The sequence below is a fragment of the Aulonocara sp. 'chitande type north' Nkhata Bay genome, linkage group LG2, assembly GCF_057382095.1.
Source record: "Aulonocara sp. 'chitande type north' Nkhata Bay isolate Kocher_YH1m ecotype deep benthic linkage group LG2, A_spYH_male_GT1.1, whole genome shotgun sequence".
NCBI classification, from domain to species: Eukaryota; Metazoa; Chordata; class Actinopteri; order Cichliformes; family Cichlidae; genus Aulonocara; species Aulonocara sp. 'chitande type north' Nkhata Bay.
The window spans coordinates 26,104,520-26,122,915 of record NC_141345.1 but is presented as its reverse complement, the minus strand read 5'-3'; the positions used below and the strand labels follow the sequence as shown (position 1 = coordinate 26,122,915).

General features: G+C 39.4%; 2 protein-coding genes across 4 annotated transcripts; both read right to left on the bottom strand.

Moving 5' to 3' along the window:
• Positions 1 to 10: 10 nt before the first annotated feature.
• LOC147337992 (neuronal acetylcholine receptor subunit alpha-9-II) lies at positions 11 to 11,405 on the bottom strand. The gene is made up of 5 exons (XM_086313594.1): positions 9,122 to 11,405; positions 7,208 to 7,362; positions 6,773 to 6,953; positions 6,073 to 6,424; positions 11 to 5,288 (listed from the first exon to the last, which is right to left on the bottom strand). The coding sequence occupies exons 1-5, from the start codon at positions 9,299 to 9,301 to the stop codon at positions 4,516 to 4,518; spliced, it is 1,641 nt and encodes a 546-aa protein (XP_086169720.1). The 5' UTR covers positions 9,302 to 11,405; the 3' UTR covers positions 11 to 4,515.
• Positions 11,406 to 11,546: 141 nt separating this feature from the next.
• On the bottom strand, positions 11,547 to 17,828 carry ube2ka (ubiquitin-conjugating enzyme E2Ka (UBC1 homolog, yeast)). Of its 3 annotated transcripts, none has more exons than XR_015131799.1 (8): positions 17,474 to 17,828; positions 16,799 to 16,892; positions 16,582 to 16,640; positions 16,379 to 16,461; positions 15,958 to 16,057; positions 13,173 to 13,301; positions 12,936 to 13,073; positions 11,547 to 12,831 (listed from the first exon to the last, which is right to left on the bottom strand). XR_015131799.1 is itself a non-coding variant. In XM_086313606.1 (7 exons), the coding sequence occupies exons 1-7, from the start codon at positions 17,534 to 17,536 to the stop codon at positions 12,999 to 13,001; spliced, it is 603 nt and encodes a 200-aa protein (XP_086169732.1). In that variant the 5' UTR covers positions 17,537 to 17,828; the 3' UTR covers positions 12,888 to 12,998. The 3 variants fall into 3 exon arrangements, 1 of the variants encoding a protein (XP_086169732.1); XR_015131798.1 differs by having other exon boundaries at positions 11,547 to 12,821; XM_086313606.1 differs by lacking the exon at positions 11,547 to 12,831 and having other exon boundaries at positions 12,888 to 13,073.
• Between the last annotated feature and the right edge of the window lie 568 nt (positions 17,829 to 18,396).

The window sequence follows — 18,396 nt, the reverse complement described above, 5'->3', positions numbered from 1 at the left end:
TTTTTTTAGTTTTTTCGAAGTTTTTCTTTGTATGTAACTGCTTTTTTGTTTCTGTTCATGTTCAGTCCAGTCCTGTTCTTTTTGCTTGTTTGTTACGCTACTTAACACAGACTCATTCAAGCACAAAAAGACACTCAAATCAAGTGTTGTGTCTACACATAACAGACAACTTAGTAAATCTTTTGGTACTTTGTTACCAGCAGCTCATCAAAAAACACATCATTTGTTCCATTTGTTTAGTTAAATCTACAAAAAATGCCAACACAAAGCCTTTGAGAGACATAAAATAGTATTTACATACACAAGGTAATTCCCAAAGAGCTATTAGTGGCATGGTATGCAGTGTGCTTAAGGAATTTAAAATAACTGGACAAATAGAGGACAAAATAAGATCTGGCAGACATAAAATAAATAAATAAATAAATAAATAAATAAAAAATATCTACAGCAGATGAGAATTACCTGAAAGTCATGGCCTTAAGAATTAGGGAAAAAAAATTCTAGAGAAGAAACAGGACCTGAGAGACGCATCTGGTCTTCATTCTCTGAAAACTCACCAGTGAATGATCTTAATGGTGAGTTACTGTCTCTAAATTACACAAGAACTAGACTGAAAATCAGCAGCAACAGGTCTTATGGATTGATGATGCAAATTTGCAAAGTTTTGGTACAAATCGTCATGAATATGTAGGGAAGAAGTCTGGAGAAGGTACAAATAGTCAGTGTCTACTCAGAGGGTCTGTCAGAGTTTGGTGTTGGGGATCTTGTCAACATTAATGGAATTATTAATGCAGAAAGGTACTGTCAGATTTTCCAAAATTTGATTGCAATACCATCTGGAAAGAATCTGATTGCCAATGACTCAGTGTTTTCAGCATGATAGTGTTCCTAAATGCACTACAGGTGCAGAAAAAGCATATGTAGTTAGAAAACATACACAGAGGAACACCATCAGTCATGAACTGGACTCCCCAGAGTGCAGACTTCAGCATTATTGGGATCATCTTGACAGAGAACAGAACAAAAGGCTGCCAACATCCAAAGAAGAGCTTTGATTGTCCTTCAAGGCTGGAAAACTACTCCTGAAGACTACTTAAAGAAATGATAAGAAAGCTTGCCAAAAAAAGAGTTGTGACTGTGTTGGAGAATGAGGATGCTCATACCAATTATGGATTTTCAAGCTCATTAGAATGGCAGCAAGTTTTTACATGCTGCATTCTATTTATGAATACATGTTCCTGTGCAGTGATTTATATTAGCAATATATAAAGAAATAATGAAGACTTTGGCACAGTACTGTTTATCGTATGCCAAATAAATGCAGGTTATTTGTAACAAACACACTCAAATTTTATTGGTTTATTTATTTATTTGTTTTACATTAGAATGGTAAATCTGCGCTTGACATTTTTATCTACTGTGACCATTAAAGTTTTGGATCTCTCCATTTAATTTAAATAGGCCACCTACAAGGGTGCCAGACAGATTCTGTCTTGAAGGATTTGTATAGTATTCTGTATTTTGACAAAAATGAACAGCTGACAATGCCCCAAAAATGCACCAGATGGGTCACAAGTAACATGTCAGCATTGTCTACATTCAACTGATCGCTTTCTTTGCACTCCGGTTCAAACACTGTGGCCAAAGGTCATGAACATCCATCAGAGATCGTCAGCCTCAGCATCCCTCCCTGCCCATTCATTTGTCATCCAGGGAGCTGTCTATACTTCAAAGAAGACAGGAGTCTACACCATTCATTTTTATAGCTCTGACAATAACCAAGAGGACCATTGTATTTAAATGCAATGACAGAATCCATTTTTTTCCTATGACACACTAAATCTGACTCTACTGAGAGCACGTCCAAGTTTACAACACCTCACAATTATTAAACATTTTAAGAGACATTACTGTAATTTACCCAGAACAGATCCTCCCTGCTACACACAAATACAATAAATAAAAGTATCCTCCTTTTTTTTTCCAAAAGTCGCCCATACAGGATGTAAACTGCTAATTGTATTTGTGGGGTATTTGGTCTTTTGTAATTCCTTTGATGTAAACGATGAATTTACATCAAAGATTAATGATTAACATTTATTATATGTCATTACTGAGCCCTGTGATAAGACTAATGACCGGTACAGGGTGTACCCTGCCTCTCGCTCTGTGACAGGCTTCAGCTCCCTCCTCAACTCTGAAATGGATAAGTAAAAGAAAATCGATGGATGGATGGATTTATGTGTGTAATTTGTGTAAAGCTCTATTAAACAGAAATGGTGCAGTCTTTAAAATGCATTAGATGCATAAAGGCTTTTGTAAAGTGTCTCAAAGTAGTACAAAATGCCATGAAAGCAGTTACTTTTCACTGGTGAAATAACCGTATCACAGTGATCCTTATTTTTGTATTTCTGTTGTTTTGTACAAAACAACCTAAAGATAAATAATGCTTTCAAGTGAAATTGTGCCAGGCTCTTGGTAATTTCCCAAGCATTGTTTCCCAGAGTGCCTGAGCTTCTGAGCCTGCCCAGATTACATGGTTCACCTCTCTCTCCGCTTCACCATGACAATCACTTTGGAGAGGTGGAGGGAAAAAACACAACACTATCTCACCATCTCCATCAAATTCTGTCAAACAGAGCCCACAGAACAATCAAAAGTTATGCCACCTACTGCTAAAACCTTTTTACTTAGAAAATTAATTTAATTATTAGCCTCCAGGTCAATTAAAATTAATGAACTGGTTACAGAATGGAAGTGAGTGAGACACAGAGCTATAGCCACTTGCCATACTCTACCCCAGAGTACCAGAGGAATGAATACTCTCCAAATATTTTTTGCCTCCTCTCAGTAGTGAAGTTATGTGAGCGGGTCTCTGTAGAAGATGAAAAATGAGTGGGGATGCTTCTGAGCTGCAGATCTTGTACACTTCTGTTGCCACATGCAGCTTCAAACAGTAAGCTTTGGGGCATCCACCACCACTACAATGGTATGCGGGAAGTGAGCGCCCTCTACTGTGAGCTTAAGGTAATGTGAAATTAAAGAATACGACTCATTTTTCTTCATATTTGCAGCTCTTAGCAGGAATAATGAAAACTTATGAGAATGCATACGAAGAAGAAGCAGCCATCATTTACACGCCTAAATAAGTATATCACAGTGTAATTTTACTAAAGTGCAAGTTTATTTCAAAGTGTTGGCCCAAGGCTCTAATGTTGTCCAAAGTTATTAAAACATATCAGTGGGCATTCATTGTGCCAGTTGACATAATGCATCGCTGCATTCAGCTTGAGTGTTGTAGTGTGTATTTTAATTTCATCCCTGAACTGAAACAAACTAGGACATTTATAAAGTAAACTGAGATAGACCAGTTATTGCTTTGAGGAAGTATTAAACTACAGAATTGCCATAATACGTCTTCTATTTATTATGGTGAGAACTCTGGGAGACTATTTCCATGTAAAATGTAGTATGAGTAACTGTATTGTTCAGCAAAAATGCAAATAATTTCAATTATACAAGGCTCAGAAAATGAATACAATTATTTGCATTCAACCTCTTATTGATTGCTTTTCATTTTTCCTGCATTCCTTTTGCCCTAACCTCTTTTATTTCTTCCTTTTCTACTTGGCTTTCCAGTGTTCAGGCATGCACACACACACAAACACATTCACTTGACTTTCAAAGTTAAAGGGATGGGCCTTCGGGAGAACGGGGGTGTCAGAGTGCGCACATTGTGTTACATAATTGATGCTCCATATTACCTTACATCCTGACGGCCCTGGCTGTGCTACAAACAAAGCTTGCTCATTAACTATTCACTGGATGATTTTGAACAGAAAAATGATTCTGCCGATCAGGAGCTAGCACTGGCGCTGCGTCTCTCGGCCCCAGGCGTCTGATTACACAGTTGTGAATAAGACATGTGCTGTCTCCACCGGTCATATTTTAACTTGACAGCTGATCCCCTCAAATGTATTCAATGGTCAAATGATGAAGTACTCCTACATCAAAGGTATGATTGATGGAGGCTGTAGCGAGCTACACATTGAGATGCTATAGACTGTATAGCTGACAAAGTAGTAAAATCGAATGTATTAACGAGATGAAGTAAACTGAAAGCAATGAGTTATGAACTGTGGTTTCAATAGATCTGTTATTTGGCATTGCCTGCACATACTGAATGTGTCATGATCTGGCTTATTTTGTTGCGTTTTAGATCAACAACAAAAAACTTATATCACTATGTACAGTACATGAAATCATTATGTGTTGAAGACATAATAGGTTAAACATATTTTTAAAGGTAAGGAATGCAGAGTGGCTTGAATGCGTGTGGACAAAACAATGAATGACAGCTGAAATTTGTTTTTTCGATGATTAATAAAGAAAAGCTGGAAAGTTCACATATGTTTGATTGTCCCATTTGTTTAGAAAAAAAGGGAAAATAGTCCCAATTGACCTTCTGTATAAATATGCAAATTTTAAAAAAAAATCTGTAGAACCACAGTTTGGTCATGGTGCCTTACCGATGATGAGGATGCTCATGAGGAAAACCATGATAAAGAAAATCCACATGAAGAATCTGTCCATGACCTTAGCTATCTTTTTCCATTCTGCCCCCTTGGCGCACGTGGCTCTCTGCTCTCTAAAACAGTTTGCTATGTACTCAACATTGCGCACTAGCTTAGTGTCCATACCAGCGAAGCCACTGCCATGGGTGCAGAAGACACAGGGGCCAAAGGTTACAGTGGGACCCTGAGGTAGAGGCTTTTTATCCTCAGGGCAGCAGGGAATCTTCTGGTCCTCAGAACAATACAGCACCTTATGGTCTTCTTTATAGTAGTCGTTTATCTGAATTTTACCATTAGAGCTTTCATACTTTCCGGGTTCAAAAGTAGATATGTGGGCGCTCTCATCTCTGGTGATGTGGTGCTGAACTCTTGGATATTGCTGCAGCTTGGAGCTCTGGGATCTGGGATACTTGTCGCTATGCCGGTCCTCTCGGCTACTTTGCCTACCAGGTTTACCATTTGAATGAATGTGAGTGTTGAACTGCTGGTGACGGACTTCATCCTGGGTGGAGCGAGAAGACGAAGACGAGGCAGAGGCACAGTTCTCACCCACTTCATAAACAAAACAAATCTTTGACATGTAGTCAATGATGAGGACTTTTGCCCAGTGTGGAACTGGTTTGGCCTCCACACCACAGAAGTGAATGTTCATGATGAAGATGGTGAGAGATGTGGAGGCTGTGACCATTGTCATAGTGGCGATATAGTACTTCCCTGTGTAACAGGAAGGAACAAAAAACAGATGGAAGACAAGTCCATGACCATTAACACACTGTAGGTACTAGAAGGTGGCCCGACATCATTATTAAACCCTATGGATTAGCATTGGGATGTCACTCAAGTTCATATGCATATGAAAGCAGACGAGCAAATACTTTTTGTTCACATTTAAAAATTTCCAACTCCAGGTCAGATTATAGGGTGTGCTATAAATATTTGGACATGTTCGTCCTGTAACATATGGAATGTCATCTTCTCCAGCATGTACACCTGCCTCTCATTCAGTGTCTGCCCCTGTGACCCTTAAAGGTGTAACCTTGTGCTATGCTACATTGCTACATAGATAAATATGGCCCAAGTTTTAACAGTAAAATTCCTAAGGGTACCTTTAATTTGAAAACTAAAAACATACCAATGCATCACTAGATCATAGGTCATTTTTGGACCATGGTCAATGGTCAATGGTAACTTTATTGTCCCTGATGGGAAATTGATTCGCAGTATGTCAAAACAAACAACAAACATACAACCAACACATCACGTACACTCATTAAAAAAATACTATAATATAATATAAGCCTGATAAAACAACCTAGATATTCCATCGAAAAAAGTGCAATGTGCAATGGCAACAACACTTACAATTTAGTGTTGTTAATTATGCATGCCTGTACGATTTCTGGTATATTTTTTTTAATAATAGAGTGACAGAAACATAAACCATGCAACAAAAACAAGTTATTAAATATATTTCTAAAAAAAACCAAAACCTTCTTACCTATGAGAGGCACACTTTCTGAGGGCGGCATGCTCTCAGCCACCATGAGCTGGAACACCGTTAAAGCTAGAAGAACTGTCACCCCCAGGGAAACCTTTTCCCCAGAGTCTGCAGGCAGATAGAAGCCCAGAGGGGCCAAGAAGGAGATGAGGAAGCAGGGGAGGAGGAGGTTGAAGATGTAAAAGGAGGAGCGACGCTGCAGGAGTACTGTATAGGTGATGTCTGGATACGGGTCAGAGCAACAACCATACATTATGACATTCTTGGTGGCCGGCATTCCACGGCACTCCCACTCAACATTTTCCACAAAGTCTGACAGGTCACCGCTGTCCATGCCCATAATGATGTCTACCTGGAAATAGAGGGGAGGGACACATTTACTGAGAAAAACGTTATGTGTACGTATACACAGATGTATGATGACAAATACAATGAGCAATGTGTACCTGATCTACATGTCAAAAAGGTCAATCTCAGTTACTCTCTGATCTAACACAGAGGCCAGAGTCACAGCAAGAGCTGGGTCTTGTGTTATTTAACCATTTTAAGTGGCCTGGTAAATTTAGGTGACCCAGATTGCCACTATCCTGAAAGGAAATGTAAGCTACACAGACTCAATATGGGTTTATCCTCCACAGCATGTTGTTCCATCTACATTTTGTTAAACAAGGTATGGTAGATGGGCAGTATTTCTCCAGACCTGGTTGCCATTGTAAGTCCAGGAACCAAAGGTGAGGTTACACTCCTGGCTGTCAAAGGGGAAGTAGGAGACGTCCACCACGCAGGAGCTTTTGGTGATGGCAGGAGCATCCCAGGTTATCTCCCCATTGTAGCGCAGCCTCACGTTGGTGTCCATGGGCCCAGAGAAATCATCATCAGCTCTAGAGGAGGAAAACAAGTTGAGACTAACTGGCAAGTCATGTGTGTGATTTGGTTAAACAGTGGTCAGATTCAGCGTCTTCTGTTGCTAATTGCTAGTATTTATAATCTCACAAGTAGTCTTTAAAGATAACCATGTAGTCTTTAAACATTGTGAATAAACGTTATATTGAATTATAATATAAGAGACATTAATGGCAGCAAGAAGATTTGTCCACATTCTGCATTCCTGGAAAATTCATCTATGTGAGCATACTTATTATACAGGACGAGGTCAGGCCTCCACACCAGGCTGCTAGGGATGTGGATCACATCCAGTCCATCATAATCCTCCTTATTCCACTTCAGGTAAGCGTCATGCCACGTCTGCCTAATCCACAGGTAGGCAATCAGCACCTGGTTCCTTTCATCCTACGGTCACAGTCATACTAGTCACAAAAAAGGACCTGCAAATGTATGCAAACACAAACTAGCATGCAACCGTTTTGGTGCCTCTGGGAGAATTTGTTTTTGATTACTTTAAGTGTGAAGATATTAAAAAACACACACACACACACACAATGATCCCTGCAGCTCATAATGCTAAATTAAATGTTATTGCACTGATCATTTCAATTTATAATTTATACTACATGAAAATAATAAGAAACTGACAGAAAAAAGAGGAACTGTGGTATTTGCCTCATTGACGTATATCACACCTTGCAGAAACTTTATTGCCAGCTTCTTCATTTAGAAATTCTCTATTATAGTTCCACATTGCTTAGAGCTCTGGGATATTTTTAGACCATGTGACATAGTGCATGCTTGCAATCTGCAAGAATGACATGACCACTGATGGTCATGTCATGGCAGTTGTGAAAAACACCAGCTACAGCTTGTTTTTCCTTTAGTAGTTTGTGGTGAGTTTTGAGGCTTGTTTATGGTTACCGTCCTCTGACAGGATATGGCCTTATTTTAGTTTTATATTTTTGACTCTTGCAGCGTGTGCATATTGCTGTCATATAACCCAAAGCCTAACATTAAATACTTCCTCTATTTTTCCATCAAAGATACCTTTGATAACTTTGAATTTTTCTCAGCATCTTCACTCGGATGCTTAGAAGAACTAATTGTTGATGAGTGGTTACAGTTACCAGTTAACACTAGACTCCCAATGTCAAATCCACAACTGCTAAAAACTTTTAAGGTCTATAAGAGGTTATGAATTTCTGCACATGCCTCAGTTACTGTGTCTTATAACTGTATATCTACACACAACAGACAGTAAGAAAAAAATCCCTCTTGATCTTCTCGGTTCACTGCTCATCAACACCAGGTGGACAAACACAAAGCCTCACAGTGGCTGAAATCCAGACCCGTCTGTCAATATCAGGTGGATGAGCACAGTACAGGAGGTTGGGGGAACACATAACCGCTTTGGTAACAGGACACTCCAGGGTGCACACACACTCATTTGCTGTCTGGCTCGCATCCGTTTCTTCCAAAGTATGACAGAGTGACGACAACAAATGCCCAGATATTATATGGAAACATTACATTCAGCAGCTGGTTTTGTGTCTTCAACTACACACGCCCAAACCCACACTCACTCCACAGTGAATTAGCAATTCACTGTGGAGTGAGTGACGCAGCACTGAACCCAAACGGGAACCTGACCCAGCCGTGTAAGCCACCAGCCGGTCGATTTGTACAATAGGAGGTCATGGACAACGTTAAGAATAAAAGGTCTGTTCACCTCCATGTTTTCCTTCATGCTGGGCTCAGTGTCAAGTTAAAAAACTCAGTTCTTCGCATTTGCATGTTTTCTGCTAAATCGATGTCAGTTTTACTGCAGTGTGGCTAATGTATTGGCCAATACATTATATGCCAACTATTGACTGCACAGTAATGCTGTAAGCAGAACACGCTATTCGTGATTACCACATATTATTCAACATACATAAATCAGATGCTGATGCCCCGTTTGTGTGCATAAATCACCTTAACCGCTAAAACAGAAAGTGTATTTTTACGTTTCTGCAGCTAGACTATTTAAAAGAAATGCTATGACTCTCAGTGAGGTGTTTAATTTTAGTCGTGGACATAATTAACCTCTTCCATTTATAACTCGCCTTTAACCAGAATGCGTCGCACACGAACCAAGACTTGCTGATGAGAGAGCACGCACCATGTCTTTGATTTGAGAGAGGGTGACCTGCAGGGTGACGTTGAGGGCTCTGTCTGTGTCATCCACAGGCCGCAGGGCACTGGAGTAGTTCTCCATCAAATCATTCAGGAGTTTCTGGGCATAGTGACCCTGAGCAGAGTGAATCACTGAGAGGAGACACAAGTGGTCATCTGTCAACATGCAGGAGGTTAAATTAGCTCCTTCTAGTCACAAATGATTGGTTTACTTTTTCTTGCCATTTGTTAAAACAATACATTTTAAGGCCACATGAAGAAAATATTTTAAACTATTATAGGTGGTAAAAGTGCAAGCATTTGTGACTTTATACAGTTATGAAAAATAATGTAAACCTGAGTTAAATGATATAATCTAGTCTAATGAATTAAAAGCAAAATGGAGAGGTCTCTTTTTTTCCCCAAAGGAAGACAGGCTTAAGTTTGACTCACCTTTGGGAAGCAGCATCACCAGAAAGATTATTGGGAACATTGCTAGCAAGCCTCTTGGTAACCAATAACTCCAAAGAAGAAATTAAAGGTGGCCTCGACAAGTCATCTAACAGTTCTTGGTTTCATTCCTCAAGATCTACATGATGAGCATTCAACCCCAGTTGAACTCAGATGCAGATAGCAGCGAGCTGTTTCCTCTGGCCGTCTTTGCTGTAAGGCCAGCTCCTAATGTTTGGCAGGGGAGGCAGCATGTCTGCTGACTGAGACACGGAATAAAACTCCAGCTATCACATAGCAGCAGCAGATCAAGAGAAACAGGATGCCCACGAATCATCGCCTCGCCACACAAGGGGCTATTCGCCTGTGAAGTCAGGTGGGGTACTGGTCTGCTCCTGCAACATGCTGCTGTTATGTCAACGGAGGAAAGATGGGAATTTGAAATTCAGGGGATTGTAAATCTATCATTCAATCAAGCAAAGTACAGATTGGCAGCAAATCATTGAAATTAATGAAAGGCATAATGAAAAAGTGAGAAGTAGCATTTTTTCAACTGGAATCGACTTCATAAAAAATGAACATTTCATATCAGCTAAAGTAGAACCTAAAGTAGCAGGTTTTGTAAGGCCCAGGCTTTTAAATAGGAAAGGCATACTCATTTTAATTTAAACAATTATTTACAATACAAATATAAAAATACATTTTTCATCATTAATTAGAGAAAAATATGTATGTTTATTATAACACTCCTGAAATGCTTGTGATTGGGGTGCTGTTAGTGTGCATCTATTCCCCACAATTAACAAAGTGTCACCTTTCACTTTACAGCTGAGGGATTTCCTTTAGCTTCATATATCACACTGGTAATGTCTTATTGGAATTTGATGCAATATGGCCCTTTTCCAGAAAGATGGCAGCCACACAAAGCACAGCACAGGGCTTTTATACACCACGAAAAGAAACCCCTGCAGTTTCTGCTGAAAGTACATGCTCACAGTGGAAACACTACTCTTAACTCGCTGAAACACCGCGTCAGGATGTTAAAAGCTGTGCGCTTTAGTTTTGCCATGATAAAATATTTAATAAGGCCTTTTGCTTCCCATGCACCTGAATAATACACCGATCATCATCTATGGCAGAACGACTGACAGAAAGTGACGCAGCTGCGGTGAAATCAGCTGCTTTGAACCCTTCAGGACTTTAATAAGGCAGCGAGTTACTTTATTTTGTGTCATTTTAATAACACAATGATTATCTCAGTGCCATTACCTGAGCCAGGAAGCATACTATTTCGGTGTCACGTATTCAGATTAGAGCGGCTCCGTCGATTAGGGGATGTTATAAAAAGTTCCAGATGGTAGATGCGAGAGACACGTCAGCTTTTAATGAAAGGATAGAAAATGAGCTTTGGCTATTTAGGATGCCTGAGGCTGGTTTACTGTGCAGTGAATGCTGTACAGTTAAATCTACAATATCCCCTTTGGATTACAATACAAATATCAGAGGTTGCTTTTTTCTTGTCTTTGTGGTGCAAATGTGCAGGCTGAAACAGCCCTCAGATTACTGCCAGGGTTTCTTGGATAGGTTCAACATGGCACAACATGGTACCAAGCAGGCCACCTGTTATCTGCACTATGAAAAAGAGGCTCTGAATATTATCAGAATTCCGGCATCCTTTTGCTCGTTGAAGATCTGACTGCACAGAAAATTTACCTTCTTGAGCAAGGACAAATGATCTATAATACTAATGCCCAAAACACTGAAAATTGAATTTCAGTATGGAACTTGAATCCCTGTAATTACATTTCTATTATATGACATTAGTATAGCAATTTTAGTGGCTCAGTCTAGTTTTTATTCAAATTCACACAAAGCAAAAGAAATGTTCAAAATGCCACAAATGATTGAAAAAAAATCCATTAAAACTGAACTTCACATTACTGTCAAGTGGTGTGCGTGAGAAAGGACAGAGGGTGGATTAATTTACACAGACTTCAATATTTTATTTACAGATGAATCATTGACATTTTATCTGTTGGCCTAGGTAGGTTGATGCTATATTTTTCTATCATTTTGAACCATTTTTTTTATCCAGACTTGTGACAGGTTGTGTTACTGCTGAATGCGTTTATTTTCTCTCCGTTTAAAAACAAGAATCAAAATGTATTCCTGTAGAAGTCATATCCAAATAAAACACGATTTTTTTCTTAAAAAAAAAAATAAAAATAAAAAAATGTGGGGGTAAAGGAAGAAAGGAAGTAAGCCAAGTGAAGAACAGGTTGTGAGGACAGTAACTGAAGATTGCCTGGATTTTGGGTCAATTGCCAACAGCTTAAGAGGGTGAAACATGGCATGAAAATGAATATGGCTACTGTGTGAACACCTTTTGACACTTGATGAACTGATTTCTAGAACACGGAATAAGCTGATGCACGCATTCTGCATTTACTTTGTTGCATTTTGTGACTTTCCCCTCAATTTTATGTCCAATTAAAGCACTGTTATTGCCCTGAAAACTCCCACAATATAACAAATATGTCTATGATTGTAATTAGATACTTCCAGTAACTTATTCTCAAAATCCTAATATTACACCTAAAATTATAAATTCTCTGTTCAGCAATCTATGCTGTTAGAAATGACGCCAACATTACTAAGTTTTTATTTTGGGATAGTGAAGGGATTAAGGTATGGTTTGGAAACAGTGCAAGAAAGTTTTGACTGAGTCTCCAATTGAAAAGTTCAAAATCTCAGCTTAATCCTTGTCCAGAAAAAACAGCCCAAAAGTGCGTTAAATCAGGACCAGGTCCAAAAGAGCCCCTCCCCTAAATGGCTTGACTCTCTCCCACCAAAGTTTTCACAAATTAAAGTAAAATGCACTGCATAGGCAAGGATAAGCTGCTGTCAGCTGCTTCTTGCACAGAGCCAGTAAGAGCTGGGAGATTGGCGGATGTGGGCGGGGTCTTAAGTCTGGCATTTGCTTCAAAGGTGGTGAGGTGTGATTGAATTTCTGATTGTAGCTCTGAGTGGAATGTTGAATGAATTCAGAAACCAGAGATAAGAGCTCACAGAGCGGCTGATTGGAGTGTTGTACAGCAGATGGTGACGTGTGCAGATGAGAGATGAAACACAGAGGGGATAAAGGCGGGGCTGGAGAAGAGGGCGAGTGTAGATGTGAGGAGTCCACTTTAAAACAGAGGGTACATTAAGGGAAGAGACGCCTTCAGACAGTGGGAATTCGAGAGAGAGAGAGAGAGAGAGAGAGAGAGAGAGAGAGAGAGAGAGAGAGAGAGAGAGAGAGAGAGAGAGAGAGAGAGAGAGAGAGAGAGAGAGAGAGAGAGAGAGAGAGAGAGAGAGAGAGAGAGAGAGAGGATGTGTTTGGTAGGAAGGAGAGACTGGAATTAAGTGGAAGATGAAGGAGGTGCCAGAAGTACTCAGTTACTGAGCAGCAGCTCTGTCGCCGTCTCCACATCCCAGGATTTCGACGACAATGCCACTATTACTGCATTCTGCGGAGGAAAACAAAACCAGTCACACATGCTGATTTATTCTGCGAGAGTTTCACATCGCGATTCAAAGCAGGAGAGACAAGATTTCGAGACGCTTACTTTTTCAAAGCCCATGGCACAGAGTTTGTCTATTTTGCGTGTGTACTCCGGACTGGAGACGGGAGCGCCTGCGTAGACGTGAGACCAGAGTCTCGCTGTCTGTTTAAACATCTCTGGATTCTGCTTGTACTGCGCGGTAAAAACAAATGGAAAAAACAGCTTTACATTTGAATTAAAATAATGCACACCACCCTCCATAACAGAAACTCTTGTATATAGGTCATCAATGCCAAGAGAAGAATTATCTAGATTTGAAACATTTAAAAAGCACCATGTTGGCATTGTGTTAAGAAATTAAATATTCAGTGTCACAATTAACATATATTTTGGGGCAAGTGCTATAGTCACTCTTCTGTACACAACAAATTACTAACATGATAATTCAGGGCCAGAGGAAGTGGTAGAGCTGTACTTTGCCAGGTAGCCAATTCTGCCAAGCGCTCTGTTTCCATGCTGTGTAGGCATTATTCAGCTGAAATTTAGAGTGTAGATTTCTCATCACTATAAACTATTAACAACGAAGCTGCTAAGTGAATAAGACATTAGACGCAGGTTCCTGTTAATACAATTTCTTTTCTTTCTTTTTTGGGGTGGGGGGGGGGGGGGGGGATTGGAAACTTTTGGTAATACCCAACAATGGTGAGGACATTTATCTCTTGCTCTCTAGAGGATCTGTATCAATACTTGCAAAAATGCATTTTCAGCATTTACCTCAAACAGCAAGAAAACAACTTCTCTTTGAAGCTAATCCAACTAACATGTAGAGGATTGTTGCTGGTGAGGAGAGCCAGGTCCCTAGCTATGAAGTTTCAGTTTCTAAAGTCGATTTAGGTTAGCAGAAGTATGATCAGGATGCTTGTCCTTTTAGGTGTGTGTACTGACAATCACCAAGTTATGTCTCCCAGGGCCACCAGCATAATCATTTGCCATCAGCTCTGCTTACTAGACTTCTTTCTCTGCCAGTTCCACTTCCTCAAAATTGAAGGTTAAGCACCTCTATCAAAATAGAAGCATTCAAGTATGCACCACAGTGCAAAGGTGAAGGAGGCAGGAATGTAGTCATGATGAAGCAGCGCAGTATGTCACGCTTTTTTCAAGCAATACAATAATTCTAATCTCATGAATAAAATCGAAAAAAACAAACAAAAACAAAACAAGACCACAAACTTCACGTCTGGTGAATGTTAAAACATGATTATTATTGAAATCGTTTGATGCAATTGTGGCTGGTAGATGGGTCGGGTAATAAAATACATATAGGGAGCGCATTCATATCCCTTTAACGCGCTTTGACGAGTCACCTATCCCACATGGTAATATGATTCTTTAAAGTTTACCCAGATGCACTTTAGAAGTTTTCTTTAGTCATAAACAATTTTAGGGAACTGATACTTCCGTTACTGTACATCACAGAAATTAATCTTTGCCATTGAAACTGGTGTACTATAAGAGACGATCAACTTTGAAACGCTTTTTAGTGTAAACTTAAAAAAGAAAAACTCACTGTTGTGATATACATATCAAAAACATTTATACCACTCCTCTTATTTAACCTCATTTCATTACTTTGTTTCTCATTGGAGTGCATTTTGTTCACCAAAGGATAAATTAACTGTACAAGTGATTAGTAACAGTAGGTTTAGTAATGTGCTCAGAGTAGGATTGCATTTGTTAACTAGAAAAGCTATTAACTATAAAACTGGAATAGCTGGTGAAGGAACATACCTTCCAAAGATTATAGGCTGGATGCCATTGCTACACTGATTACTAGAAAATGAAATCTTTTAAAATAAAAAGACAAGACACTGCCCACTAACCTCTCACAGGATCGCAGGATAATGCATTTCCTACACTTAAAAAATAACTGCGATCAACTTTGAAGGGATCAACTGCCAAGTTTTACAGGGTTTGGCTGCTATTTTCCGTGTATGGGAAGAATAAAAGTATTTGATACAAAGCCAAAATAATGTAAAGTCCAAGGGCTTGGGAGGCCTTTTTTCCCCTCCTTTTCTCTAAAAAATCCCAGTAAATTACAGAGTATTAGGGCCACATTAAGAAAATACCATTTTGAGAAAAAACAAAGCCTATATGTGGAGATTAGAGCATGGCTGCTATACCCTCTACAAGGTGGATTAGAGAGTTAGTGAAATCATATTACAGAATCAGTTACACAAAATTTTATTTCAGCACATAAACAAAAAGAAATCTGTACATTTTGACTTTTTCTGGATACAATTTCATTTCTTCTTAAAATTTTGACTGTATTCCCAAAATGATCATGTTTTATAATACTCTGTTTTTGGTAGCAAACTTTATTTACTATGACAACCAAAAAAGAAACTAAACCTACATGCAGTATTGGTATACCACTGAACATTGCTCAACCAGTAAGAAAACACCAAACTGTGTCTTTGAGGGAAGAATCCAGGGCTTCAAACTGTAAAGCTAACACAAGTGGCTAAAAACAAAACTGATATATTCTGAACACACTCTCCACTGCAAGTGATCAGAAGGTGCAGAATCAACCAGGCCTCAAAGTACGTAGCTAAATAGTTAAATAGAACGCTACAAAATTACACAATGACCCCACATTTTTTCAATTTTCAGTATAAATAACATACTGCATATATATCAGCCAAATTACAGCAATACTGTAGTACTGTTAGTCACTATGAGGCACGTCTGTAGTATGGTATACATGTGAATACATATTTAGTAACAATTGCTAGTAGAGATGCATCATGTTCAAGCAGGAAAAGAAGTGAAAACATAAATACACACCCACCTGATTAGCTACCACAGCATCCTGTGGATCATCTGGTTCTGCGGCTGCCAGTAAGGCTTGTAATGACAAGAGAACTGTCCTCAGTGTCATAGCTGCCGCCCTGAAATGACATGCACGCAGTTTTTAAAGCAACCACTATTTATAGTACCTATACACCGTGGCCTCTGACACTTGCAAGTTTTCTTAGAAGGCCTAAATATTATGACTAAAAAAAAAAATGCATTAAACAATCTTTTATTTAATCCTATTTATATCTAGTCATTTTCCCTAAATTACCATCCAAAAGCTTTGTGCTAATTTCAACTGTTGATCATGTAGGCATTAGAAGCAACCTGCAGTTGGCCTTAAATTTCACAAAATATTTCATAATGGATGTCTGACAGATGAAGAATGTCAAGAATCTTGGAGCACATTTACTCACCACTGGTCTTTAAGAATGTCCAGACATATTGCACCTGTGACTGAGCTGATATTGGGATGCCAGATCTTCGTGATAAACCGAACCTGAGATGAGAAAAACGCAGAAGAAAAGCATTGCTGGATTCTTACAGTAAATGAGAACTTCTGAGGGGAATACTTTCAAGAGTATTTCATACTGTATGAGAAGGAGACATTGAGCCCTACCTTGGGTGGATTGAATGGATACGTCTCTGGGATTTTAATTTCTAGTTGATATCTACCTCCTGGAAGAAAATATGGGGATATCATACAGAACAATTCAAGCATTTAAAGAGTTTGGCAGACTTCAGGATCAACCTTTTCTCAGTGATGATAAATATCACAAAAGTTATGCAACCATGTATTCACGAGAGCCGAGAGCGTGTCCCCCAAAGCTCCTCACCTTCATATGGCGTGTCAGGTGGCCCTGCTATCTCTCCTTTAAGTTCTGTGAAGTTTTCGTCCACCAGGTCCACCTTTATCTGGTTTTTGCTAGTCTGAAAGGTGGAAAACCAAATGTGCGTTATGGCTTAAGTAGAAAAGGAAAACGCAAGGTGTTAAGTCACCAAATATAAAACAAGACTATGCAGCACAAGTTAACACCCCCCACAGGCGTTAACTAAAGTTGATCAACTTGTTGCGCAAATCCTTTGGATTTAGGTTTGATATACACACTAATCTAAATAGGGAAGAGCTTGTACAGGGTAAATGTGCAAAGAACACCTTCAATAAAACATGCGGACACCACCTTACACTCTTTGCTATGGCTATCCCGATTAGCTTTACCATCACAGAAGGCATGGTAAGCTACCGAGTACTGCTAGCAACAAGAAGTTGTGGATGATTTAATGCGGTCATGCTTCCAAATTGGAGCAAAAGTTAATTTCTTGGCTTTATCTTCCACGCTGTGGTGTATTAATAACTATCGGCGAGGCTGCTAGCTCAAGCTAGCAGTTCGGTGATTAGCAGTCTGACAGCTGAGCCAGCGACGCGTCACTCTCATTCAGCCCCGCAGTCACAGAAAGAGGAAAGAAAAGAATTAAAGCCACAGCTTCGAGTGGCAAACATGACAACCCACCTCTTCACTTTTAAGCACTTCCTTGAATTCCCGTTTTATCCTCTGAACTGCGATGTTAGCCATGGCTCACCCGTGTTCCCGTCCGGCTTGGGCCTCGTCGCCGTCCGACCTGACTAACGTAAGCTAAAGCTAGCTTGCTCTGCCTACAGTACCTTTGCACGTTTTAAATACACTCTGAAAAATAACAACAGGAAGGCTGCTGGCCGCCGAGCGCCGTCAGTCCTCGCTATTTAGACAAAGTTATAATTCGCCAAAATGTCTCAACGTCTGCCTGTCATCTCAAATGTATAAGAACACAATGGTTGGGGCTACTGAAAACATTTTAATACCAAACTGCATGCAGTCTGGAGGAGAGGGGTCATGTGATCAGTATTGCCATCCCGAATCCCTTCTGCTATTGGTTCATCGGCTTACAATGAATATATTAGGGTGTCCGTGGGGGGCATGCATTTACGGTTACATTTAATCAGTAAAATGTGATAACTTCCTTTTAGTCAAAATTGACAACTCTGCTGTTGATAACTATTACTGTTAAAGCACCACATGCAGTATGAAAACTGCCTCTAACACATTACAGAAATGAGGAGGTGTTTTCATCTGATGATCAGAGCAAAGCTCTTATGCATTTTGGCGACACAAACATATGCGTAGAAAAAGTGTAGAAAGAATAAAAAACAAAAATGAAACAACTAAAAGGCCACTGTGGCCATTCAGATGTGATCCTGCTTAGCTGTATTCTAATTCTGCTTTTAGAGTTAGTGGGAACAAATCCTAAGGATATCAAATTGTGTCAGGAATTAGAATCTCTTAACATTTGGCTTGAGGAAAATAAGCTGTCACTTCATCTGAGGAAGACCGAAAATATTCTTTTTACTAATAACTCAAAACTTAACAAAGTTATAAACCAATCAGTCAAATGTAAC